Source organism: Vulpes vulpes, chromosome 13 (genome assembly GCF_048418805.1).
Source record: "Vulpes vulpes isolate BD-2025 chromosome 13, VulVul3, whole genome shotgun sequence".
Lineage (NCBI taxonomy): Eukaryota > Metazoa > Chordata > Mammalia > Carnivora > Canidae > Vulpes > Vulpes vulpes.
Window position 1 is genome coordinate 152,039,045 of NC_132792.1, and position 25,462 is coordinate 152,064,506.

General features: G+C 54.2%; 2 protein-coding genes across 7 annotated transcripts in view; one reads left to right on the forward strand and one right to left on the reverse strand.

Annotated features, from left to right (window-relative positions):
• The window catches only part of LAMB3 (laminin subunit beta 3), a 153,575-nt gene extending 142,032 nt beyond the window's left edge, over positions 1-11,543 (forward strand). For all 4 annotated transcript variants that reach the window (XM_072733356.1, XM_072733355.1, XM_072733354.1 and 1 more), the window contains 9 exons: positions 1,027-1,187; positions 1,318-1,538; positions 1,765-1,962; positions 2,501-2,645; positions 6,176-6,383; positions 6,799-6,940; positions 7,333-7,509; positions 8,276-8,429; positions 11,039-11,543. In XM_072733356.1, the coding sequence (XP_072589457.1) occupies positions 1,027-1,187; positions 1,318-1,538; positions 1,765-1,962; positions 2,501-2,645; positions 6,176-6,383; positions 6,799-6,940; positions 7,333-7,509; positions 8,276-8,429; positions 11,039-11,175 (1,543 nt within the window). In that variant the 3' untranslated portion in view covers positions 11,176-11,543. The remainder of the gene's footprint in view (positions 1-1,026; positions 1,188-1,317; positions 1,539-1,764; positions 1,963-2,500; positions 2,646-6,175; positions 6,384-6,798; positions 6,941-7,332; positions 7,510-8,275; positions 8,430-11,038) is intronic.
• A 1,280-nt stretch (positions 11,544-12,823) lies between these two features.
• The window catches only part of CAMK1G (calcium/calmodulin dependent protein kinase IG), a 31,412-nt gene continuing 18,773 nt past the window's right edge, over positions 12,824-25,462 (reverse strand). The window contains exons 4-13 of one of the 3 annotated variants that reach the window (XM_025982295.2): positions 23,753-23,827; positions 20,986-21,124; positions 20,218-20,341; positions 18,785-18,860; positions 17,628-17,740; positions 16,799-16,877; positions 15,052-15,139; positions 14,411-14,832; positions 13,800-13,922; positions 12,824-13,115 (exon numbers count right to left, since the gene is read on the reverse strand). In XM_025982295.2, coding sequence (XP_025838080.1) covers positions 13,832-13,922; positions 14,411-14,832; positions 15,052-15,139; positions 16,799-16,877; positions 17,628-17,740; positions 18,785-18,860; positions 20,218-20,341; positions 20,986-21,124; positions 23,753-23,827 — 1,207 coding nt within the window. In that variant the 3' untranslated portion in view covers positions 12,824-13,115; positions 13,800-13,831. Of the gene's footprint in view, positions 13,359-13,799; positions 13,923-14,410; positions 14,833-15,051; positions 15,140-16,798; positions 16,878-17,627; positions 17,741-18,784; positions 18,861-20,217; positions 20,342-20,985; positions 21,125-23,752; positions 23,828-25,462 lie in introns of all 3 variants that reach the window. The other 2 variants (XM_025982298.2, XM_025982296.2) reach the window with 2 other exon arrangements.

Here is a 25,462-nt window from a genome sequence, read left to right on the forward strand (position 1 = left end):
GGTCATTGCTTCTGTCTTGGAGATGGGGGAACGGACACAGATAGGTGACGTGACTGTCATGCGGCCGCAGAGGAGCAGAGCTGGGACTCAGCACAGGCAGGAGCCCCGGTGTTCTTTCAAGTGCCCGGCGCTGCCCGTGGGAGAGTCAGCTCTGGATTAGTCACCCTGGTGCAGGGCATCCGAGAGGCAGGGGCTCTAAAAATAACTCGTATTTGCCTTTGGAATGGGAGCGGTCCCACCCACACCTCCTTCCTACCAGCGGAGGCGCCTTCTTCGTAAGGTTTGGTTCTGGAAGTTTCTATAATTAGTTTGCACTCCCCGAGCACTAGCTGACTTTCGGTGCCTAGAGCCAGCCGTCCAGGTGTGTGATTGACCGAAGTCTCCAGACTGAGTAGCGAGCCCGTAGGTGTTCGGTGGGCTGGAAGTGCAGGACGGAAGGGGGTTCCACGGAAGGACGTGCCATGCCGCAGCAAAGCCTGTCGGTAGAGAATGCAAAGCTTGTGGGAGTCGGTGGTTGGGGATCAGCGAAGGGGATGGGGAGAGAGGAACCTCGGTGGGCCCGGGCTGGTGGGTCCTGACCCCCTTTGGGTGGAGACGACCCAGCTCTGGGTGCTCCCGGGGTGGGGGTGTGGACTGCAGAGGAGAGCCTTGGGAGCCTGGCAGGCGGGGGGTACAGCTGGTGTAGGGGGTGGCTGAGGCCAGCCTGCAGCCAGCCAGGGAGAAAGGGGCCCCGGGTGACGCTCCCCGTGGAAGCCAGCTCTGGGGAGGTGGCGCCGGCCCAGGAGGGTCGAGTCACACAAGTCGAGGAAGGAGAAGTTTCCGTGATCTGCCTGCTGAGGGATGGAGGCAGGTTGTGGCACCTGTCTTGGCCTTCGTCGCGCAGAATGCCCCAGAGCCGGTGGCGTCCCTCGGTTGCCTTGCTGAAGACCTCTGCGTTTCCTGGCTCAGGGGTTCCCCGCCGGGCTGGCAGGTTCCGGGGAGGCAGCCCCCTCCTGTATTTTACCGAAAGCTCCCCTTGGGTTTCAGGCGGACTCTCCAGGGCCTGCAGCCTGACCTGCCCGTCGAGGAGGAGACCTTGTCCCTCCAGGGAGACCTGAAGAATCTGGACAGGAGCTTCCAGCACCTCCTCATGACGTATCAGAGCAAGAAGGAGCACTTTGAAAGGCTAAGCGGTGCCAATCCTTCAGGTGAGGAGGGCTGCTCCGACAGCTGCCCGCGGGCCGTGCGCCACCGCGCCACCCGGGCCCCGCTCCGCTCCCCCTGCGTCTCCAGGTCGCCGGGCCCCGCGCGACTCGGCTCCCCCTTGTCCTCCCACAGGGGCCTTCCAGGTGCTGACGGCGGCCTACCAGCGGTCCTCCCGGGCTGCTCAGCAGGTGTCCGACGGCTCCCACCGGCTCTTCCAGCTCAGGGACAGCCGGAGAGAGGCAGAGAGGCTGGAGGGTCAGCTGGGAGGAGGAGCCGGCGTCGGGGGTCCCCAGCTCGTGGCCCTGAGGCTGGAGATGGCTTCCTTGCCTGATCTGACGCCGACTATCAACAAGGTGACTCATGGCCTCGAGCCCGGCTGCCCCCGCTGGTCACACCCCAGCTGCCCCTTCCTGATCTTTGGCCCCTCGTGGTGTGGGTGTGCTCCGGGGTTGCCAAGGAGACAAGCTTCTGGTGCCCGGTTGCCGTGGAGATGTCTGGCTGCTTGTTTCCTGGGTGTGGGATGGGAGAGGTTGTGGGGGAGCCTTGGGTACCCTCTTTGATGCCTCCTTCTCTCCCCAGCTCTGTGGGGGCTCCCGGCAGACGGCCTGTACCCCAGGAGCATGCCCTGGAGAGCTGTGTCCCCGAGACAACGGCACGGCCTGTGGCTCTCACTGCAGAGGTGCCCTCCCCAGGGCGGATGGGGCCTTCCGGATGGCCGGGCAGGTGGCTGAGCAGCTGCAGCGTTTCAACGCCCAGCTCCAGCAGACCAGGGAGATGGTAGGTGCCATCGAGGTGGGTGGGCACACGTAGGGAAAGGCTGAGGGGACAGAGTCAGTTTTTCTTTTTTTAAGATTTATTTATTTATTTATTCATGATAGACCTAGAGAGAGAGAAAGCAAGGCAGAGACAGAGACACAGGAGGAGGGAGAAGTAGGCTCCATGCTGAGAGCCTGACGCGGGACTCGATCCCGGGTCTCCAGGATCACACCCTGGGTCGAAGGCGGCACTAAACCGCTGAGCCACCAGGGCTGCCCCAGAGTTAGTTTTTATTTTACAGTCAGGAGACTGTAAAAGCCAAAGGGAGATGTTAGGTAACTTGTCTGCGGCCCCGCAGCAAGAGAGAAGTAGAGTTTGGGGCCGACGTTTTGGGCTTTTCCCCCTGACTCCCAGGTCATTTCTTGCAGAGCCAAACCAGGTTAGCTACCAGTGTTTCCCAGGTCCATCTGGGGTAGCGGGCGCCCACAGAATCCCTGCGGGCTGCTGAGGGGCTCTCCTGGGGCCTCGAGCACTGCTGACCTAGCGTGTGCGTTGGCAGATCAGGGCCACCGAGAAAGCCGCCTTGAAGGTCCAGTCAGACGCCCAGCGCCTGGAGACCCAGGTGAGCGCCAGCCGCTCGCAGATGGAGGAGGATGTCAGGCGCATGCGGTTCCTCATCCAGCAGGTCCGGGACTTCCTGTCAGGTGAGCCTGCCCCCCCAACCCCCACCCCCAATATTTGGACTCCTGCCTGGCGCCAGCCCCTCTGATCCCTGTCCCCAGTGCAGAGCATCAGCTGGCTGCCTCCTCCATTCAGCTCAGGTACCGGGGCCAGGTGCCCACGGCTCACCTGGATGGCGAGCACAGCCCTTCAGCTACGCTCCCCCCTCCCCTCCTGCTCCTCCATGGCTCACTCTCACCAGAACATCCTCAGAGATCTTTGAAAAATGTGCAAGTGGGATCACAGCCCACGGGTGCTGGCTTTCCCTCATTCTCCAGGTTATCACGCGCGGCCTCTGCTCCCCTCCTGGGTGTGGCCTCGTGCCTTTCCCTGCTTTGCTCCCCGCCCATCTTTGACCAGGTTGGCTCTTACCTGCCTCAGAGACCTGGATGTGCTCTTTCTCTGCCTGGAATGCTCATTCCAAGGTTGCCAATTCTATCCCCCCCTCATGGTCTCAGTTTCAATACCATCTCCCCAGAGGGGCCTCTCCCGACCGCCCTATCTGGTCTGCCTCACTCCCCTGCACCCCCCAACATCTGACCTTCATCATCTGACCTTCATCACACTGCTCCAAGCCTGTGGTTGCCGAGTTCATTTGTCTACACGTGTCTCATTAGTCTCACAACCAGACTCTAGAGTCCGGGAGGGCAGGGAATGGCTGTCTGTGCCTCGTGTCACTGGCTCCCAACATAAGACGGGACCACAGAAAAGCACCCAGTCCTGGTTGAAGGGATAAATGAACCAGATCCCCTCTCTTGCTGCCCTGGAGTAGAGAGACCCCTGGATAGGAGGACCCAGGAAACCTGTGACTTCTGAGCGGATTGCTTTTCTCTCTTTTCCTCATCTTTCGCTTCTGCAAACCAGGATGGTAGTATTTCACGTTTCTTCTGGGGAACCTAGTAACTGATGTAAAGCGTGTTTTAAAAAATTAACGTTGCCTCAGGAATATGAGTTGATATTATTAGATTTCTGGTCCCTGCCCGGGAATTTACTTGGCTGGGAGCCCAGTTAACAGGAGCTGAGGGCTTGGTGTTACGACAGGGCTCTTCTGGCTACTGTTGTGCCTTTGCTCCAAACGGGCCCAAACCCCCTCCTGAGTGTGGAGGGCAGGTTGGAGAGTGGCAGGGAGGATCTGCTGGCAGCCATGGCTTGCCTGAGGCCAGGCTGGAGTTGGCCTCCCAGGGAACCCCAGAATGGGGGTAAGTGGAGGCAAGGACATGGTGCTCAAGAGACATGGACAAAGGGGCAGGCCCACGTTTGGGGTTTGGACTCACAGATGAGGAAGTCTTCCCCCCAAGCAGAGCCTAGTGAGGCTGAATGGCCTCAGCCTTGACCAGGGTGGGAGGCAAGGCTCTGGGGTACAGCCTGGGCTCACACGAACAGGTGGGGAGTCGCTGGGCCATGGGGACCCTTTTGTCCTGTTGATTATATGCGTGTCTCAGGTCAACTCTTTTGGCAGGACCAGGGGCAGGGAGAAGGAGCGGGGCCTGAGAGAGTCACGACCCTTGCAAAGGGCCCCGGTTGTTGTTGCAATCTCCATGGCAGTGGGTTTTGGTGTCCAGAGGGCTGTGCAGGGGGCGCAGGTGCTTGCTGCTGTTGTGGGCAGGCTCCGCGTGGGGGGATGCGTGGAAGGGCTGTGGAGGACGGAGGATGCGTGGCCTTTTCCGAGGTCTTCAAATGGAATTAACAGAAATCACAGCTCAGGCTTATCGAGTTCTCACTGAGTGCCCGGCGCTGTCGTGAGTGCCTCACAGGTATTACATGATTTAGTCCTGATTGCCCACCACTTTGCAGAGGAGGGCTCCAGGCGCAGGGAGGTTAAGTAACCTGCCCAAGGGCGTCCAGCTTGGAGGGAAATGTGGGCAGGATTCTTCTCATTCTTCATCCACACTCTAGATGGTTGTACTATTAGACGGACACACAGACACGCACAGACACACACGCAGTTTTTCCTAATGTTTTTCCTCTCTCTGGATTGTGCCCCTGCGCCCCACCTCTTCTGCTCTGGCTAAGTCCTCTGCCTCCTCTGAGAATCCTCTAGTTGGCCCACTCTCCAGGAGCCCCCCATAGCCCAACAGCCCCCTCCCCGCCCCATCAGCCTGGGTTAGGGCGCTCCTCCAGTGGCCATCTGAGTTCCCTGTGCTCACCCGAGTCCCTCAGGCCGGGCCTTCCTTGGTTATGTGCCTGTCTGTCCCACTGGGTTGTATTTTTAAGAATTCATTTATTTATTCATGAAATACAGAGAGAGGCAGAAGCAGAAGCAGGTTCCCCTCAGAGCAGAGAGCCTGACACGGGACTCGATCCCAGGACTCTGGGATCACGACCTGAGCCGAAGGCAGATGCTCAACCAAATGAGCCACCCAGACGCCCCTCTGTCCCACTAGGTTTTGAGCTCCGTGAGGATAGGGACTGAGTCTGATTTGATTTGCAGTCTTGGTTCCCCACCTGCTGGCCTCAAGCCCCAGGACAAAGCATCTGGGTGGGCAGGCGCCCCCTCCCTGCCCCTCCCCACCCCCACCCCTACCCCATCAATCCCTGGAATCTGTAAAGGTGGGAGGGAGATAGATACGGAGGAGACCCCACCTATGTACCTCTGACCTTTACTCCCTGACCCAGAGCCGGGTGGTGAAATCCTTGCTGATGGATTGTTTCATCTCATCCCTTCAGGTTGCGGGTCCTTATTTCCATTTCACAGATTTGGAAAGCGAGCTTAGAGAAGCCATTTGCTTTGCCCCCATTTGCTGGAATGGTAGGGGAGAGGCCTGGGTCTGGAGGTCCTTGAATCCTTCATTCACTCTGCAGACACCGGGTGCCTCGGTGGGCCAGGTGCTGGGGCAGGGGCTGGGGCTACGGGGCTACAGACGACACCCAGTCCCTGCCGTTGCCGCGGGGCTTCTAGGGGGGGTAAAGGAAAGCAAGGATCCATGAGTCGAGGGCTCGGCACTTGGTGGGGGGGTGATAAACACCCCTGTTCACATTCAGGGAGAAAGATAAAGCAGAGAAGGAGACCCCGGGGTGTTGGCACAGAGGGAGGGTTGTGAATCTGGATCGCGTGGCCAGCGCAGGCCTCTCTGAGAAGGTGACATTTGAGCAAAGACCTGATCGGTCTTTGCAGCAATGAGCGCTCTGGCCCGGGGAGGTGCACACGGGGTGGTGCACACAGGGGGGTGGGGTGCACGCGGGGAGGTGCACGCGGAAGGGGTCTTCGTGCCAGGGAAGCGGGCCTGGTTCCCGCCGCTCTCCCCAGTTTAGGGCTGATTCTGTTTGCGCTCCAGGCATTGTTCAGTCCCAGCTGTCTGGCACCACCTCCTTCTCACCAGCCTGCAGTTTCCTGTAGCGGCAGCCACTTAGTCGCCACAGCTGTGCCCACAGTCATCCCCCACCCGCCGCGTGCCCGGAAGTTCCGAGAATGGGTCCCCGAGTGTCCCTGCGTGGGTGCGGGCCCGGAGAGAGCCCTGCTCTTTGGGGAGGTGGCTAGGCTCCCCGGGTCTGATGGGCGGCCGCTGCCTTCCAGACCCTGACACTGATGCGGCCACCATCCAGGAGGTCAGCGAGGCCGTGCTGGCCCTGTGGCTGCCCACGGACTCTGCCACTGTCCTGCGGAAGATGAACGAGATCCAGGCCATTGCCGCCAGGCTTCCCAACGTGGACCTGGTGCTGTCACAGACCAAGCAGGACGTTGCTCGGGCCCGTAGCCTCCAGGCGGCAGCCGAGCAGGCCAGGTATGGCCCGGGGACATGAGCTTCTCCCTCCCAGGGCTGGGCTGGTGTTTTGCTCCCCAGGTCCTTTGGGTGCTGGAAGAGGGAAGAGAATCGGTAGGTGTCAGGGGGGTGCAGAGGGCCGGGAGGCGGGAGGTGCTTACTGTGCTGGGGGCTGGTGAGGTGAGAAACAGTGGCCAGGGTAAACTTTGCTCGGCGTGACCCCGTCTTCCGTATGACAGGCTGTGCCCAAAGAGCATCTCAGGTATAATACACTCATCACATCTGCTTGGCGGGGGCCCGGGAGAGAAAAGCTACCCCCCTTTTTAGTCCTGGCTGGGCAGGGTATTCTCTTGAACTGGTGAGCGCGTGAAGCTGCACATCGATCCGCTCACCGTCCACCCCTTCTCTTATCTGCCCTCCACTCCCCGGGCCGCAGGAGCCGAGCCCACGCAGCGGAGGGCCAGGTGGAGGACGTGGTGGGGAACTTGCGCCAGGGCACGGTGGCGCTGCAGGAAGCGCAGGACACCATGCAAGGCACCAGCCGCTCCCTTCGGCTCATCCAGGAAAGGGTTGCTGAGGTGAGGTGGTGTGGCTTCCTTTGGGCATATTTGGGAATGAACAGATTCAGGCCCAAGATATAGAAAATGCCAGTAGGTGACCTGGAAGGGGACCTAAAGAGGGAGGCCTGTGAGCTCTGGACCTGGCTTTGAGCCCTTGGTTTTCTGGTCCCGTGGCTGGGTGCAGAAGGCCAGGGGTGGGCTCTGGGCTACAGCCGGGGTGGTGGAGGGGATCAGCTGCACAGGAGAGGGAGGGGGCCTGGATGCCAGGGGACAGATAGATGGGGGATCAGCAGGGGGATAGTGGTGAGTACTGGTGTCCCGTTTGGAGGTGGCCTGATGCGCTGGACAGGGGAAGGACGAGGCCCCTGCCTGTGAGACCCACCACAACCCAGGTCTCTTTCCCCATAAAGGTTCAGCAGGTCCTGGGGCCGGCGGAAAGACTGGTGGCCAGCATGACGGAGCAGCTGGGTGACTTCCGAGCGCGGCTGGCCGAGCTCCGCCGCAGGGCCAGGCAGCAGGGGGAGCAGGCAGTGAGGGCCCAGCAGCTCTCAGAGGGTGCTGAGCAGCAGGCGCTGAGCGCCCAGGAGGTGAGAGCGGGCGGAGGTTGTGCTGGGCGACACCAGCCAGGGTGAGGGTCCTGAGCAGGAGGGCACTCGGTACACCCTATGAGACCCTGGGCCCAAAAGCAATTGGAGCATGTTATTCTAGAATCACTGGAAAAGGCTTCAGGGCTCACCTTGACCCTGCCTGGCATCTGGACTCTACCTCGGGCCGCCTCCGGGGAACTAGTTCAGGGGTGTTGCAGATGATCTAGTCCAGTCCCTCCCTGTGTACCTGGTGGTAAACAGGTTTACCTGATGGAGGGGTAATTTTGCTCAGGCCCAAAGCTCCCCTACAGAGCAAGTTCCTTGACATCTAATCCAGAGCTTGTCCCCAGTCGTGGCTACACACCCCAGACAGGCAGTTGTGATTTAGCCTCACCTGGGTCCCATCATTGTCAGAATTATGTCAGAGAGGCGGTCCGAGAGCCATCCTCTGGGTCTCCCATGTACCATGGTCCCAGGATAGTAGCCCGGCTGCCAAGTCCACTGCTAAGTGTCAACTAAGCGTGTGGCCCTGTGTGGGAAGTTAGGCGGGAATGGAGCCACAGGTGGAGGGAGGGAAATACTGAAGAAGTGTAAGGTACAGTTTGGGGCCTAGAGGTTTTCACAGGCCGAAGTAACACACCGAGGAGTATCAGCGGGCTCCTCATCCCTGTGTAGGGATTGGGAGGATATCGAGTGCTTTAGCCAAAGGTCTTTAGGACTTTGGATGATGAGGATGGTGGTGTTGAGACTGTCTGACCTTTTTCAGGGATTTGAGAGGATGAAGCAAAAATATGCTGAATTGAAGGACCAGTTGGGTCGGAGTCCCATGCTGGGGGATCAGGGCAGCCGGATCCTGAGCGTCAAGACGGAGGCAGAAGAGCTGTTTGGGGAGACCATGGAGATGATGGACAGGATGAAAGGTGAGGGGACGGTCCTGGGCCTTGGACTCCTGGGCATCCCAGGAGGCTGGTCCCAACCCAGGGCTTCTGAGGCCCACCCTTGTCAGAGCTATGAGTGCTAAGGGGATGAGACCGGTAAGGCTTTCCCAAGCACCTAGGAAGTATGAGGCACTTCCTCATGGGGCTGTGGGGAATGTGACTTGTGCATAAGACTTAACCTCAAGAGCTTGCAATCCAGATGGGGCCATTTTTCTGGTCACCTGCAAGAGGAATGGAATTGTTCAATAGCACAAGGGGATCTGTGACAGGAGCCCGCATAGTGAGTGCTCTGTGGACAAACATTTCCCTCAGACATGTTCAGTGAAGGTAATGTTCAGAAAGACACGATTTGACATAGGCCTGGAAGGATGTGTAGGCCTGGGGGAGGCTGTGAGGGAAAGCAGGAACACTGAGATGGGGTGGGTAGGAGGCAACAAGACACGTTCTGAAGGTGGAGGCAGGAGCACTGACCAGGAGAGGAGCAGTGATGAGGATCAGAACGGGTGGGAGAGAAGTGGCCTGGGGTCGGTGTGGCTGGGTCCATGGGGCTGGCCTCCGTGCTGGTAGCATGAGAGGGGTAGACTCAGCGCTGGAGGCAGTAGGGAACCATCCAAAGGTTTTTTTTTTTAATATGGCAGCAGCACAAAAGTAGTTTTTTCAAAAGGGCTCTGAGGTTCTTCATATGGGAGAACAGGGATTTCCAGGGACTGGGCTCAGTCTCTAAGATGTGACGATGGGTCAGTGCCCTGGTGTGCCCAGGGAATGTCCCAAACAGAATGTCTCTGAATTTCAGAGAGAACAGGCAAAAATCTGTTTGGCGAGGCAGGTAGACACCATGGAGAAGGCTGGGCTGGTGAGTTGACAGTGGGTAGATCGGAGGCTGTGGCCAGCCATCCCTGAGGGGTGAGCTGCTGACCTGGATGGGGGAGCCCAGGGGCCTGGGTCAGTGCCCACCCTGCCCTCGGCCATCAGTGTTTTACATGAAGACGAAGAATTTATCAAACCTGTGGGTGGCAACAGGTCGTTCATACCCTAGGCCGCAGAACCAGAGTTCTAGGGCCATCTCAGGAGTCTACCAGGATGGGCTGAAACTAACAGGGGAGAACGAAAGAGAAGTATTATCTTCCACTCTGGCCTTTTTGGGCCTAAACTTGCAAGTACAGTTCAGGTGAGGGCTGGCCTCTCAGGGGCTCACGTGCCCGAAAACACTTTATAACTGGTAAAATGATAAGACATTTTGTAACTGGTAAGTGATCAGCACATGTGAACTCTTAGTCACCTGAAAAAAACCCAAGGGTTCTGAGCGATCGTGAGCTCCGTGTACGTCAGCAGCATCTTGCTGCTGTCGAAAGAGCGAGTAAATACAAAGCATCCAACATAAGGGGAGTAATGGTTCAGGTATATTAAAAATCTTTAGTCACCGATATGTGACACATTTACCAACCAGAAGAGGCTCAAGTTGAGCAATGGGACAGGTATTTATTTACCTGTCTGCAGGAATTTACCTTTCATTGCAGGATTTGGGGGAAGATCATGCATAGGGTGGGTGGGTGGGTGGCTCTGGGGGCGAGGGTCAGGGAACACAATAGCAGCTGCTAAAATTTCAATATGTGATCAATCGGTAGGTCCGTGTGGGAGCCCACTGGCTGGAGTCAGCCCAGTAACATCCCTGTTACACTCTGCTGGTGGGATCTCACCTGGCGGATGGTGTTCAGTGGTGCCTACTACATCCTCAGAAGGGAGATTGATGGACAAGCCTCCACGTAGCAGAGGGAGGGCGACCAGGGTTGGAAGGTAGAGAAGGCTCAATAATCATGTCAGATGGAGAAGGGGTGAAGGAACTAGGGAGATTTCTTCTGAGAAGATGTGGCCTCAGACACTTAAAGGACTTCCTTGTGGGAGGCGGAGCACATATATTCCCATACCCCTAGGAGATGGCCCTGAGACAACTTGGGTGCAAGCAGAAATGTTCAGATTCTGGCTTCGTGAGAAGACTTTTAACAGCTAGAGCTGCCTCAGGTTGGAGCCTTGTGAGGCAGTGACCCCCTCCCTATTCCTAGGAGAGTTGAGGCTGAGGCTGGGTGCTGGCTCTCGTGAGCGTGGTAGAAAGGCCTCTTGTGTAGGGCGACAGGTCTCGTGGTGTTATGCAGAACGGACCAGAGCGAGTGGACTAGATTTATCTGGAGTGGCATTTGGGGGAGGGAAAGTGCGGAGGAATTCTGGTCTCCCAGACGGCTCTTTGGCCATGGTGCCCACTTGAGGGTCATTGGTGGGACAGCAGCTGAGTCCTATAGTAGAAGGTTGTTAATCTTGATGACAGTGGCCTCCCTCATCAGTCGGAGACAACTGAGAGAGTCCCAACTAGAGCAGAGGAGGAGGGTAGGGGCTTCCTGGCTCTGGTTTCGCTAAGAATGTGGGGGGTGGGGGAGAGCCATGAGGCCAGAGAGGCCCGCCCCAGTGTCCAGGCTCCACACAGGTGATTCCTCCTGCAGGTGCTGCCTCCAGGTGGGTGGGAAGAGAAGGAAGGGGTGGGCGTCTTTGGGTATCTCACCAGCTCCTCCTCCTCCCCTTGCTGTTCCATCTGCCCTCAGACATGGAGTCGGAGCTGCTTCGGGGGAGCCAGGCCATCCAGCTTCGCTCGGCAGACCTGACGGGGCTGGAGAAGCACGTGGAGCAGATCCGAGACTACATCAATGAGCGAGTGCTCTACTATGCCACCTGTAAGTGATGGGCCGGCCTCCAGCCCCTGGCCCTGCTCATCTACGCTCTTTACTTTTGGAGGACAGACGGGGTTGGAATACAGCTCCAGGAGACTTTCACACAGCCTAAAGCACAGCCCGGACCCCCCTGGTGTGCAGCTGTTAAGATTATTCTGGGCTGCAGCTGAGCCCGCGCTGATGGGAAACTACATGTGAGGGACAGAGGTGGAGGCGGGCCATGTCGTGGCGACGAGGAGCTCCCGAGGGGAGGTGCGCCTGGCTGGGCTGTGTCCTTGCCCTTCATCTTCCCTCGAGGCCGAATCCTGGATGAACACACAAACTTAACCAAAAAAAATGATGTGCAAACCAAAAGCCCAATAAAAATCTTTGGAAAGGAGTCTGGCTGTTGAAAGAGAGACAACGGTCTGTCTCTGCATTAAGTAAACGTTTGTCGCTTATTCCTGTCTCCCACGTGGGGTTCCTGGGGGCTCCCCTGCTCAAGCCCAAGGCTTGGTGGCACATGAGGCATAGGCTGCCCCACTTTGCTGGCTCATCACCCAAACTTGGGGCAACTCGACCCCTTTGCCCCAGGATCCAACAGATCCCATCCTTGAGAGACCAGACAAGCGATTTTGGTCTTTGAGTGGCGATCGGGTTCCCATTCACCGACGAGGAAATAGAAATCCAGAGAAGGGACGTATTGTGTCCACATCCACACGGCTCCAGAGGCGGAATCTGTGTCTCTTGGGATCTCTAAGAGAGGTTGCTAATGGTTGTGCATTTGTGCGTGTGGCATATGTGGAAGGGGCGTGAATGTGCCAGTGCTAACCACGGGCCCTGCCGTGGGCCAGGCGTCCTATCTACATTTTCTTGATCACTATTTATCACGCTCGTTGTTTATTGAGCCCGGTGCTACATGCTCCGTCTGGGCTATCTCCTGTCGGTGGTGCTGCTGTTCCCAGTTGACGACTGAGGAAACAAAGGCACAGAAGGCTGTCTTGGTCCCCCCAGGGTCACAGATAGGGCCGGGCAGGGCCGGACTTTAAATTCGTGATCATCTAATGCAGTCATTAGGGGAATGGATGCCGGAGCTCCAACAGAGCCTACCCCGGGGGTAGTTGTGAGGAGTAAATGAGTCAACAGATGTAACTTGGGCAGCCCGGGTGGCTCGGCGGTTTAGCGCTGCCTTTGGCCCAGGGCGTGATCCTGGAGACCCAGGATCGAGTCCCCTGTCAGGCTCCCTGCATGGAGCCTGCTTCTCCCTCTGCCTGTGTCTCTGCCTCTCTCTCTCTCATGAATACATAAATAAAATCTTAAAAAAAAAAAAAAAAAAAACAGATGTAACTCACGTCACTAAGTACCTGGCACCCGCTAGGCTCTCAGTCTGTGTCAGCCCCTACCCTGCCGGCTTCTACCCTGAACCCAAGCCCTCAGTACACCTTCCATTCCACACAGGCTCGGAAACCCCAGAGCCACGTGTGACTCTAAGAGCCAAATGAGGGGCACCTGGGTGGCTCAGTGGTTGAGCACTTTAGCTCAGGTCATGATCCTGGGCTCCTGGGATTGAGCCTGCTTCTCCCTCTGCCTGTGTCTCTGCCTTTCTCTCTCTCTGTGTCTCTCATGAATAAATAAAAATAAAATCTTAAAAAAAAAAAAGAAGAACCAAACAAAGCCTCATAGAGAAAAATATGTCCATTTTATTGAGCACAACACCGAGCGTGAAGCCGGAGGGGCTGCTGGGGCACAAGAAAACCAGGGAGGGACAAGAATAATGCCCCTGGTTTTCAGGGCGGGACAGAGAAGAAGAGAAGCGAGAGGTGACTTAGCAGCTGAAATGAAAACAGTCAACTTCCAAGTTTGACTTCATGGGGACTGGGTGAGGCATCTGGGCAGGGTGACACCTCCGGACAGTACCGCGTCACCAATTTGCTGTCTCTTGCATCCTGAAGGCTGCAGCGCTGCCTTGGGCCTGGGGCAGGATGGGGAGGTGATCAGCAGGGCGCTGGGCCAGCTGGAACCCACCCTGGACCCTGGGCCTGGCCCCACGCAGCCTCCTGTCCTTCACGCTGGTGGGCAGGCGACCACGTTCCAGAGCCCACGCCGGCCACGGGCTGGCAGCTTGGAGGCAGGAGTGTGTGCTGAGCAGGGGTCTGGGTGGCTGCTCCACGTGGCCTTGCTTGGAGAAGGGGGTGCAGCCTGGCCAGCCCCAAAGCTTTTCGTCACAGACAACACAGACCCGGGCGACAGAGCAACGTGGTTCGATGTGCGGAACCACGGCACAGGGGGCACGGGGAAGGCAGGGCGGGGGGTGGGGTGCCAGAGTGGGGGGTGCCTTGGGGCTCAGCCCTGGGCCTTGGCTGGGGAGCAAGCATTCTGACTACCAGCCACTCCCGCCAGGGCCCACTCCGCCTGCCTCCCGCTGCAGGGGAGACTCCAGGTAGGGAAGGCGGAGGAGAGTCGCACACCTGTCCTGCAGAGGAACAGGGTTCGGGCGGCTGGGGTGGGCGTGTGGGCCCGTGGCTCCCGGTGCCGCTCACAGCATCAGGTCCCTGTGACTCTGCAGCCGGGCTCGCCCCCTGGGACGGGAGCCCTCCCTGAGCCCCCCACTGGCCCTGCAACCCCCCCAGACCCCCCCAGCTCTGAGTCGCCTCACCTGAAAATCCACACCTGCGTGGGCTCCAGGGATCACATAATGAGACAGACTCCGGTCTGCCCCGCCCGGCAGTGGGAACTGCCACCGGCTTTCACGGGCACCATGACCTCGGATTTGTAGTTCCTGGAAGGTAAACGAGGCAGCAGGCTGTGGAGCACTGGAGGAGGGGGGACAGGCTGCGTGGCCCCCCCGGCGTGGCCTCCACTCGGCCCTCCCTCCATCGAGTACAGGCCCTCGCAGAAAGGACAAAGATGACCACGAAGGCCCGCAAAACACCGTGGTTCCGGAGACTCAAAACCTAGCGCCCACCACTGCACGTACTCCGCTTTCTGCAAGCCCCTGCAGCTCCCGTTGTTCCCTGACCTTGTAAGCACCTCTGTGAGGTGGGCTGAGCAGGTGAACGCGATTTTACAGGGGGGCAAACCAGAAACAGAGACATTGACGGATCTGCCAACAGCCACCCGAGTGGTAGGGATGGGACTGGAGGCATCTCCCCTGCCCCCCGATCCAGGGCTCTCGCCGCCCTGCAAGGCTGTCCCCCTTGGGCCAGTTTCTTTCAGCCCCGCCGCCTGAGCAGGGCTAGGCCTCTGCCTTTGGTCAAAGGTACGTACTGTTTTTTGTTGGCTTTTCTGAAGAGCGTGGGCTCGGAGCAGTAGGAGGACTTCCCTTTGCTCCCGATGCTCAGGCAGCTGGAGCAGCAGCCGCAGGGCCCGGCGGCCAGGGGTCCCTGCTGCATGGGCACCAGGCTGCTGCTGATGCGGAGCGAGCCATTGACCAGGCAGTTGAGGGACCTGGCGCCGGGCGCCGTGGGCCGGGGACCGTGCTGGCAGGGCAGCCGCGTCAGAGCGGGCGGAGCACTCTGGTCCGGGGCCGGGGCCTCGGTGATGGTGATCTCGGACGAGCCGGGTCTCGAGGCTTCTGAGGCTGGGGGGCCGGGTGGCCTGTTCTCCACCTCCGGGCGGATGCCTGGGCTGTGCAGGTTCATGTGCAGCTTCCTCATGTGGTGAACCACGGCTGCTGCATTGAAGGCTTGCTAAGGAGACACCAGACCAGCCTCTGGCCACCTCTGTTCTTGGAGGGCACCAGGGCTCAAGCCTTCCCTTGGCCCTGTGGCCCCTTGACACTCATGTGCCCACTTCTCCTCCCAGAGAGGGTGCAGGGAAGCCCCAGGGACAGGCCCTACCCCAGTCCGGCCCCAGCTCAGTCTCCAGGGCCCAGAACACTGGCCTACCTCCCGGAAAGGGCAGCTTACCCTCCACTTGCTCTTGGCAAAGTTCTTCTGGATCTGGAGACTGACTGAGGGGTAGATGTCTCGGTGGAGGGCCGTGTTTCCATCAATCCTGTGGGTGTAGAAGGGACACCTGGCTAGTGGGGAGCTGGGGGAACCCAGCCAGGGGTCGGGCAGGGGCCGTGCATGCAGGTCCAGGGTGAGCCGAGTGGAATGCCTCGGAAGAAGGGTGGCCCACAGCAGGGATGGGCTGCAGCCAGGGCTCCTCCGTGCCCCTGGGCAGGTCATTGCACGGCCCATGCTTTGGCAAAACCAAAACCTTGCTTTATAGCGGGGTGGGAAGACTATGACCTGTGGGCCACATCTACCCACTGCCTGTTTTTGTAAACAGGCGTCTCACTAGGACACAGACGGGCCCATTCGCTCAAGCATGAGCTACAGCTGCCTCCATGCTATAAGGGCAGATTGACGAGGTGCCAGGTAGGTGGGAGGGCCAGCTAAGCCTAAAATACTTATTTTCTGGATTCTTACAGAAAAAGCTTTCTGGCCCCTGTGTCAGCGGGTGCTTGGGTTGTCACTACCCTATAGTTTGAAACTTTACTCAGGACCCACCTGCTCCCGGAAGCCTTCCTCAATGAGGTCACCTGATACAGGTGGCCCCTTTCTTGGACATCCATCTCTAAGTGTTCCTCAGATACTTGCCATACACACAGAACTTTCTAGGCACCAGGGACACAGAGAAGTGACAGATGGGACCCTGATCCCTGGGGCTTTCCAGCGTAGCTGCGGCGCCCTGTTCCATGCTGGGAGCTAGAGTAACTCATGGTAATCTGTGTCATGGATAAAGAAGGGTAAGGAGGCATAACGTGGCCTGGAGAAGTCAGGGCTTCAGGGAAGGGCAGAAACTAGTCTGGATCCTGAGGGATGCTACGTATAAGGCAAGAGGTAGAACGTCCTAGGTGGTGAAAATGGTGTGACCCAAGGTGGAAGTTGGAAAGAGCTTGGGATATGGGGTGGGGGAAGGGAGGAAGAAAAATACAGGGATGCCTGGGTGGCTCAGCAGTGGAGCATCTGCCTTCAGGTCAAGTCGTGATCCCAGAGTCCTGGGATCGAGTCCCCACATTGGGCTCCCCACGGGGAGCCTGCTGCTCCCCCTGCCTAGGTCTCTGCCTCTGTCATGAATAAATAAATAAAATCTTTAAAGAAAATAGAGAGAGAAATACAGCTTTTAGGCCTTTCTGGAACAGAGAAGGTGTGTTGGGAATTTGGGGGAAATAAAGTCAGAGGTAAAAAATTAGGGAAAACCTGCAAAGGTAGAGGAATCAAGCCTTGCCGTGATAGGACGTGAGGCGCTATTGTGAATCTTGAGCACAGGGGTCTTAGCATGGAAAAACAGTGTACGACTTCATTTATTCATTTCACTGTTTGGTTGCCTTGTGATTCTTCACAAATCACCTCACTCAGAACAGGTTTTGACCCCACAGTGAAATGATGCTCTCAAGGACAGGGCGGAGCTGCCTATTTCTGGATGCTTCTTGAGTAGCTAGTAGTGAGTATTACACCCTAGTACTGATATGACAGCTGCCAGTCTTGGGTCAGAACCTGTGTCATTAAATGCTGTTTGCATCTGGACCTGATCAACACGTCCTTGCAGCTCCTTGGATGCTGTAAGAGTAAAGAGCTCAGGGCAAGCAAACTCTTGGGAAACGCCATGGGAATGAGTCATCGTGGCATTTGGGAACCACAGAACCAGGGTCCAGAGCCCACTCACCAGGGGTGCCTCAATGCCTTCTCACAGGTGTACCGTTCATTTGGGTCCTTCTCCAGCAAGTGGCAAATAAAATCCTTGGCTGAGGGGAGCAATCAGAGACACAACTGAGGACCAGATTTCATGACTGATGGAAATTCACTTCCGGGCTGGTGGGTGGCAGTGAATGCATCTTTAGCTAATTTTCCAAAGAGGCAATTTTAAGAGTCTTAGAAAAAAAAAATCCAAGCCACCTAACAACAACCCACCATAAACCACCAAGGAGAGGCTCTACGTAGCCTCACCCACACAGCGCTGCATATACAGCTCTTATCACGAGGCCCCAACGTGCCTGCATGCCACAAGCATATGCATTTGCACCTTTCAGAGGCAGGCACCCACACGTGGGCCCACGTGAGTGCTGCCTCGGCCCAGCTCTGCTCTCCACTTGATGGACCCAACGACATGTAATGACTGCCTTTTCTCACACACACAGGCATCGCATGCTCTCAGTCTTGATATATAATGAAGGCAAAACTTGGCCTTGGTTTTGCCACTCCTGCCTGGAACACTCCCTAGTGCCTGCCTCTGCCCTCCGGGCCCCCCTCTAAACTACTTTACCAGAGAGGCTGTGGTTCTGTCTCCAGGAAAACAAAAGCATGAAGCTTAGATGCGAATAATTTTTTTGGCCTTTGAGCCAGATGAAGATTTCTCCACTTTCCTTGGCAGCCTGTTCTCTAAGATTCCCCGGGGACTTTCAAGAGCCAGGACTGTCATCCATTGTTACACTCTTTTCTCTTGGCAGCCTTTGCCTTGAGCCTGTTATCTTGTCCTTCACACCTGCTAGCCTTACCTGACTCAGAAATGTCATCCCAGAATGGAGACTCAAATTCATAGTAGCCCTCCTTGATCTTCTCGAAAAGCTTAGACTCAGTTTCTTCATAGAAGGGGGGATACCCACACAACCTGCAGTGAAATAAGAAGGAAGCATGCTACTCAACGACCCCCGTCTCCTTGGGCCAGCCTCCACTGCATGCACAGGCAGGAGCTAGGATCCCCAAACAGCAGTAGGGGCTGGACATGGATCTGCCTGATTCTGGAATGATGCAGGCCCCATTGAGTGTTTATGCAGGAGCCAAAGGTTGGAACAGGCAGCTGTGGAAGGCCCTTTTATGCATTATTCCAGCAAGCTCTCAATGCCTCTCCTATGCCTCCCTGCAGTTAGATGATGTATAAAATATCTTAGGACAGATGAGAGAATGTCTGCTTGAATGTACATTTCGTGAGGGATTTTTTTAGGCTATTTTGTTCTTCATTTTTTAGTACCTAAACCAGTGATTAGCACAGAATAGACTGTCAATGAATATTTGTTGAGCACACGAATGAATGACAGTAGTTATTTAACATAAGCTTAGTAAATAAAGAACTGAGTCCATACGAAGGGATAAATAGGTTATTTTCCTAAAAGCAGAAGCTGCTGTAGATGAGGAGGGATGGAGGGGAAGGGGTGATGAGTAGGTTTGGAAAGGAGAGCCCAAGAATATGTGGACAGGAGCTATGACCAGGTTCATTCAGGCCATCATTTTGCTTTGGGCGGACTTGCCAGGAGAAACATCTGAGATGTGAACATTGTGCCCACTTGGCTGCCCACTTGGCTTCCAACTTGGCTTGGCCTCTCCTTTCTTCATTGCTCATTCCACAGAGCAGGACTCAACACATTAACAAAGAGTAAATGGAGGTGGGAGTGCAAGAAGAAGAGAACCATATGGCTGAACAGTGGGTTCACACTGAGCTTTGTTTTAATTGTCTGGTGGAGACCAGAACAGAAACCTCTGGAGCTGTGTGCATGCGTAAGTGTGTGTGTGTGTGTGTGTGTGTGTGTGCGCACATGCACATGCACATGCTTTGATGGTGGATGTTGCTTGAGGAGCTAAGACAGGGGAGGGGAGAAAAAGGATGAGCAGGTTCTGAGATTTCCCAGGAACTGAGCCAATGCCAGCTTCTACTCACAGTATGTAAGTGATGACGCCAATGGACCAGCAATCCACAGCCTTGCTGTAGGGTTTCTGGGCCAGCACTTCCGGAGCTGCAGCAAACCAAAGGCAGAGTCAGGGCTGGGACAAGAAGAGAGGGCTGAGGGGCAAGGGTCAAAGGTCAGGAAGAGGCTTAGAGAAGCAGACTAGGAAAGCCCCCAGGATGGTAGTGTTTCTGTAAGAATGAAACCTTTCCTAGGGTAGGGTCTCCCATCAGACTGAACCTTCCTCCATCAGCCTGGAAGATCCCCATGACAGGGCCTAGGACTCTTACATCAGGCTGAATATTGTCTGAAGGCAAGTCTATGTCTCCCCATGAAGATCGGGCATCCCAGGGCTGGAGCTGTGTGTCTCTGTTCAGATGGGGATATCTGCAATATACGGGCAGTCTCTGTCCTACTAGATGGGGTTCTCCCTGAGGGAAGAGATAGTCTTTTACATTAAATGAGGACTTCTTAGAGGGTAGGTCACAACTGTCCCATCCGTCTCAGTTACCTTCTGAGGGTGAGGTTTAGTCTGGCCTATCAGATCGAGAGCTCCTTGAGAAAATGAGCCATGTCGTCCTCTGTCTGGGAGCAGTAGAGACCTACCTTCTGTATTTATCCCAGATACCAGGGCTTTGTATTCGGTGGGACTCAATACATACGGACTGAGCTCTCTTTGAGGGTGAGAGCAGATTTCCTCTATGATGTTAGAGGTCTCCTTCCTACATGCCATCCTCAAGCAGGTGATGAATTGCTAAGAGGGAAGGGCAGGGGCGGATGCTCTGAGTTTTGACTTCCTCTCTGTGGATCTCAGGAATGCTTCCACCTGGTTACTTGCCTGCTTTTACTTTTTTTTGGGGGGGGGGCTTGAAAGCTTCCTGTTTAAGCAGGAGGCCCCACCTTTGCCAGTTTCCTAGGGTGTTTCTTTGGGAATATATCTGGGGATGCATGCCTGGGTTCCTCAGTTCCAAACTCAACACTATGCCTCTGGGATACCAAGAACTGGGGCATTGAGGTCTCCTCTGGAAGTGGGACAGAGGAAAAGGGGGGGCTAGTGGTCAACTCCTTGGCAATCCAACAATCTCTGGTTTTATGATCTTGTCTTTGCCCCTTGTCTAGCCAGAAAGACAAAGGCAGGAATCTGTGTGTAAAAATGAGAGCCAAGTATAGGCAGGCGCTGTGGGAAGAGCTCAGGGGTAGGCTGTCTCTAAAGATGTAGGGTTTGGGAGCAGTAGGCGTAGTTTCAGAGATACATGGATCTACCCTAAGCTTCATAATGAAGCTTGGATTCATTATGGATCATTATGGATTATTTGGATTGCCCCTGAAATTGAGCCCTGTATCCCTAGAACCACCCCTCTCTGTTAAATATCCATGAAGTTGAACACAGCCAACTGGTCAACCTTCCTCCTACTCCCAGACTCACCCACGTAGCCGGGGGTCCCACAGGCAGTGGACATGACCCCACTCTGTTCCATCTTGGACAGACCAAAATCTGTGATCATGATCTTAGAATTCTCTTCAGGGGTTAGGTACAGCAGGTTTTCAGGCTGTGGGAGAAGAGCAATGTGAGGCAATGTAGGATATAATCATCTGAAATATGTATTTCTTTCCCTCCCCTGATATATAATTTCTTAGGAAGCTGAGCTCCGGGCTCCTGGCTTCAAGGTCAGGCTCATCTTCCCCAATTCTTCCCTCCTTCTTCCTACTGCAGCCCCCGACCCCATATCCGAACACTCTGTATTTTGCTTATGACCCTCATGTGCTCAGCTTTACAGCCACTAATGTGCTACTCCCACCCTCTCCTCATCCCCAGCTACTCTAAGACTGAGGGAACCAAACTAAAGTTAATTGTCTCTGATCTCTCCAAAGTCTAGTACATGCCTGATGCAATGCTGATCCCAGTAAGTATTTATTACATTTGATTTGGACCGTGGCTAGGTTTAAGAAACGTGGATTATCTTGGTATCCTAATAGGGTGAGGCCTAGTGAAAAGTTCAGGAAAAGGCTGAGATGAAAATCAGCAGTGATTGCTCAGTCATTTAAGATTTGTTTAAGTAATCTAAGGGCAGAAGGGGCCTTAGGAGTCTATTAGTCCAACCCTCTCATTTTACGGGGCTTAGGCTGCCCACGACCCAGGCAGCTTCCTAAAGGGTCATTCTCTGTTTCCCACTGAGGACTCCCACTTTGGCACCTTTAAGTCTCTGTGGACGATGCCATTCTCGTGGAGGTATTTCACTGCTGACAAGACCTGCTGGATCACCAGGCTGGCATCCTTCTCTGTGTAGACACCCCGCTCCAGGATCCGGTCAAAGAGTTCCCCGCCAGAAACACTGTGGGCATAGGGGCAAGCGCAGGAATCCAGGTCTTATTTCAGGTCAAAGGGAGATAAGTCTGTTTGCTCTGTAGCCATGAAGACACAGCTGTGGTGGAACAGGCAGGTGCTCATGGCCTGGGCAGGGAGGTCTACTTTACTCTGAGAATATCTCCTTTGGGTGTTGGAATGGTATCACGAGGGAGTCATTTCTTTGGGCCATTACCTTCTCCCTGGGCCTTTCCTTAAAATAAATACAAAATGCTCCTGGCTAGAGTCAAGCAAGAAGCCAATAATCACTTAGTGGGAGCTGCCTACTTTCCTGGCCTGGGACCAGGGAGCCACAATGAAAAGGAGACGTGAGGCTGAAATCAGGCCAAGGCAGGAAAGAGAAGGTGTATGAATGAGATGAATTGTGCTTGGGTCAGGTTTTCTTTCCTCATTGTGGACAACTGGGCTACCTAAAGCCAGAATCATGGGTGGAGTTGTAGTGGTGTTTGGAGACTCCAATGGTATTGTATCTCAGGATTCAGGGGCTTTAGGATCCAGTCTGTCCCCCATCTCTTGAATGCCATCTATACTATTTTTGCCAAGAAGTTCTGTAGTCCATCCTGGAACACCTCAGAGGGAGACCACTCACTACCTCCTAAGAAGATTGCTTCGTCTTTCAGCACCTTCTCAATATTTCTCTATATTATGCTGAAACCCACTCCCTGCAGTTTCAGCCAGCAGATGCCACTTCCACCCACTGGGGCCATGCAGAGCAAGAAAACCCTTCTTTCACATGAATGTTTTCCAATACGTGAAGACAGTGAAATGTTCAGTTGAGGCCCTCTCTGGAGGAAACAGTCCAGCCTACTTCTCCCATGAGCCAATTCTCTCACAGTCCTGGCCCCCTTCTCACTGTTCCGGGGCACTGGATACTGACATGCGCACAGGATAGGACCATGCAGTAATGAGGAAGGAGAATTTCTCTAATCAAAATGCACACCACTCTACTGCTTTTGTTTCTGTCCTGAAGCTCTGGATTCTGCTATAGGAGCTAGACACCCATGAGAAAGGTAGTTTTTTTGCACAGCTAGGAATTCCTGACTCGGAATGGCCTGGGTCCTAGAGCTCGCACTCTCACAGGCTTTGTGACATCTACATCTGCCTACTTCCCTGTCTCCCCTTAGCTGTCTAAATGTGTGCTAATCCCCTTGAATTGGCCTCATTAAGGTGCCACATGGTTCCTGCTCATTTGTTAGTGCTGTTCTATTTCCCCCACCACCACCCCCAGCCCAACCTCACTTCCTTGACCACCTGCTCCTCTAGTCACTGGGCCTCAGGTGAGCCTCGGAGCTAATAGGCTGCTTACGCCCGAGTTGGCTCATTAAAGTATCTGAGGAATCAGCCTGTCAGTCAAAACTATTGCTTCTGGCTACTGAGATTGCCGAGTGACGTGTGTGCGTGTGTGTCCTTTATAAATAGAAGTTTCTCAGAGTCCAAGGCTGAGCCCTCAGGAGCACCAACCCACTCCTACAGCATTCACTTTCAGCCAGAACTCCTATTTATATATGACAATGATGCGGAGACTTTTCTAGTGAGGTGCCATTTGTGTCCTACAGATGGGCATACATGATCACCGCCTGTTTTTAACTTTTTGGATGGATGTCTTTTGAGAAAGTCTTCTTTTTTATATCGAATTGAGATCTATGTACCTGTGGTTTCTAATCCCACAGTAATTTTACCCTGGAGTGGCATCGAGACATTTATTTATTTATTTATTTATTTATTTATTTATTTATTTAAGATTTATGTATTAGAGAGAAAGAGAGAGAGGACACATGTGCATGAGCAAGCAGGGGGAGGGGGAAGAGAATCCTCAAACAAACTCCTTGAATATGGAGCCCTATGAGGGACCCTGATTCCAGGACCCCGAGATCATGACCTGAGATGAAATCAAAAGCCACCTGCTCAGCCAACTGAGCCACCCAGGTGCTCTAGCATTAGGACATTTAATATTCATTTGGGTGGATATAGAAAGACGAGTCAAAGTGGACTCAAGCCATGGTGCCAGAGAAGGGTTCTGGACATGCCCTGCTGTGCTGGCATAATCCCTTCAACCGTGGGGTTGTGGGAAGGTCCAGAAAGTATGAGGAGAGCGGCTGGGGCAACAGGGGAAGATGGATAGGTTGGAGTCCCAGCTATTTGCTGACTTGTAGAAAATATTTTAATAACTGCTAAGGCTGTACTGGTACAGATCATCTCAATAATCAGTGCTGGATTTACCCCTCAGTCCACACAGAACATGTTTGTGACCAATAGCATACCTAGTCTGAGAACTCTTGGCATTTGAGAACCTCTTTAGCTAATTTTTTATCTTTTTAAAAAAATATTTTATTTATTTATTCATGAGAAACATAGAGAGGCAGAGACATAGGCAGAGGGAGAAGCAGGCTCCCTGCAGGAGTGGAACTCGATCCCAGGACCCTGGGATCACACCCTGAGACAAAGGCAGATGCTCAACCACTGAGCCACCCAGGTGCTCTGCTAATTTTTGATCTTATCCTTTGGATCACCACACTCCCCTCACCACCGAGCAGCGTCCTCTAGGCCTCGAAGGCCCCCTGAGACCTGTGGAGGAAGTGGGTCACCTTTCACTTACAGCTGCATGACCAGGTAGTAGTGAGTGGTGCTCTCATAGATGTCCTCTAGGGTCACGATGTTTTCATGCTTGATCCTGGGGGAAAGTAAGGTTCATGGTGAATGGTATATGGTATAGGTGGTCCAGACAAAGAATGGACACCCAGCCCACCAGACTTCTACTTCTGTTAGGGACTTTTGATGACAATGTGTAGGAAGAGTGGATCCTTGTGAAGCCTTCCTAATAAATAAGCAGTTACAATGAAATTCTAGAGAAAAGATGCCAGAGTAGTGTTCAATCCATATTTTTGAATGGATAATTGATCATTCTGCCCTCAGGGAACCAACATTCTGTTGCTACTCCAGAAATCTCTTCGGTTTAAAAGAGCTGAAGAAGGCTAAGAGAACATCCAAAACTAGATTATTTTATAACATGGGTATCCAGATCTCCTTCAGAAACATTCTTGAAGAAAGTGGAGTGCAACAGAAGACAATCAGGTTAGCTAAGCCTCCTCATGGGTAACCATGGAAGGAGCGTTGCAAAATTATTATTCCAGATATTGTGAGGTACAGGAAAGATGCTGATTTCTGGGGTCAGTTCTGCGGGATGTCTTGGATTAGCAATTCTCAGTCAGGGGTTCTTTTGTCCTTCGGGATACATTTTGGCAGTATCTGGAGATATTGTGACTGGGGAGGGGGCAGGAGCTACTGCCATCTGGTTGGTGGAGGCAGGAATGCTGTTAAATATTCTACAATGCACACAGAATAGCCCCCAACCCAATCAAGAATTATTTGGTCTAAAATGTCAATAGCACTGTGTTCAGGAAAATTTGCTCTAAATTCCCTCTGCCTGGGATTACTCAGGGGCCAAGACAAGCAGAAGAATCATATTAACTGGGGGGCTTGGCTTCCTAGGCAGCAGTTCTATGCAAGCCTGTCCAGGAGGAACGTTCCTAGGACGTTAAACTCACGGCCGTGCAGCACAGGGGTTAAGGACTTGGACTCTAAGTCAGTTGGGCTTGAGTTCAGATCTGGCTGAGAAACTTATGAATTGGGTGACTTTGGCTGGCTTTCTCAAATCTTCTAAATCCAACTTCTTGGTTTATAAAGTACACCTCTGTCATAGGGTTATATCAGGATTAAAAGAGATAATTGCACGTAAAATGTTTAGTATAGTGCCTGGGGAATAATAAACATACAATAAACAGTAGCGAGCATATTTAAGTTTAATTTCTAAAAATATAGACCCGTTACAGTGGTTCCCTGATGGATTCAACCACACTTACAAGCTGACAATGCTAACATTAATTTGTCAATGGTTCATTTATTGAACAAATATTGACTGAGCATCTATGCTGTTAGGGACTGATGCTACAATGCAATGGCAAGAAGGACCACCATAGTCCTTGCTCTCAGTGAGTCTGCTATCTCGGCTCTGATCTCTCTGGAGCCCAAACTGGTATCTCCTGCATCCTCCATGTAGAGATTGGAGGACACACAGATTCAATATGTTCCAGCAAATTTTTTTCTATTTCCTCCAAGCCTGCACATCCTTTTGGTTCTCTATCCCAAACAGTGATATCACCTTCCACTGAACTGCTCAATCTTAGCATCACTTTTAATACTTTTCTCTTTTGTGCTGTCACCAGCCAACTCCAAATCTAGTCACTTCTTTCTCTTGAATCCAGTCTTTCTGCTGCCACATGATCCTGCTATTACTTTTGCTTGTATC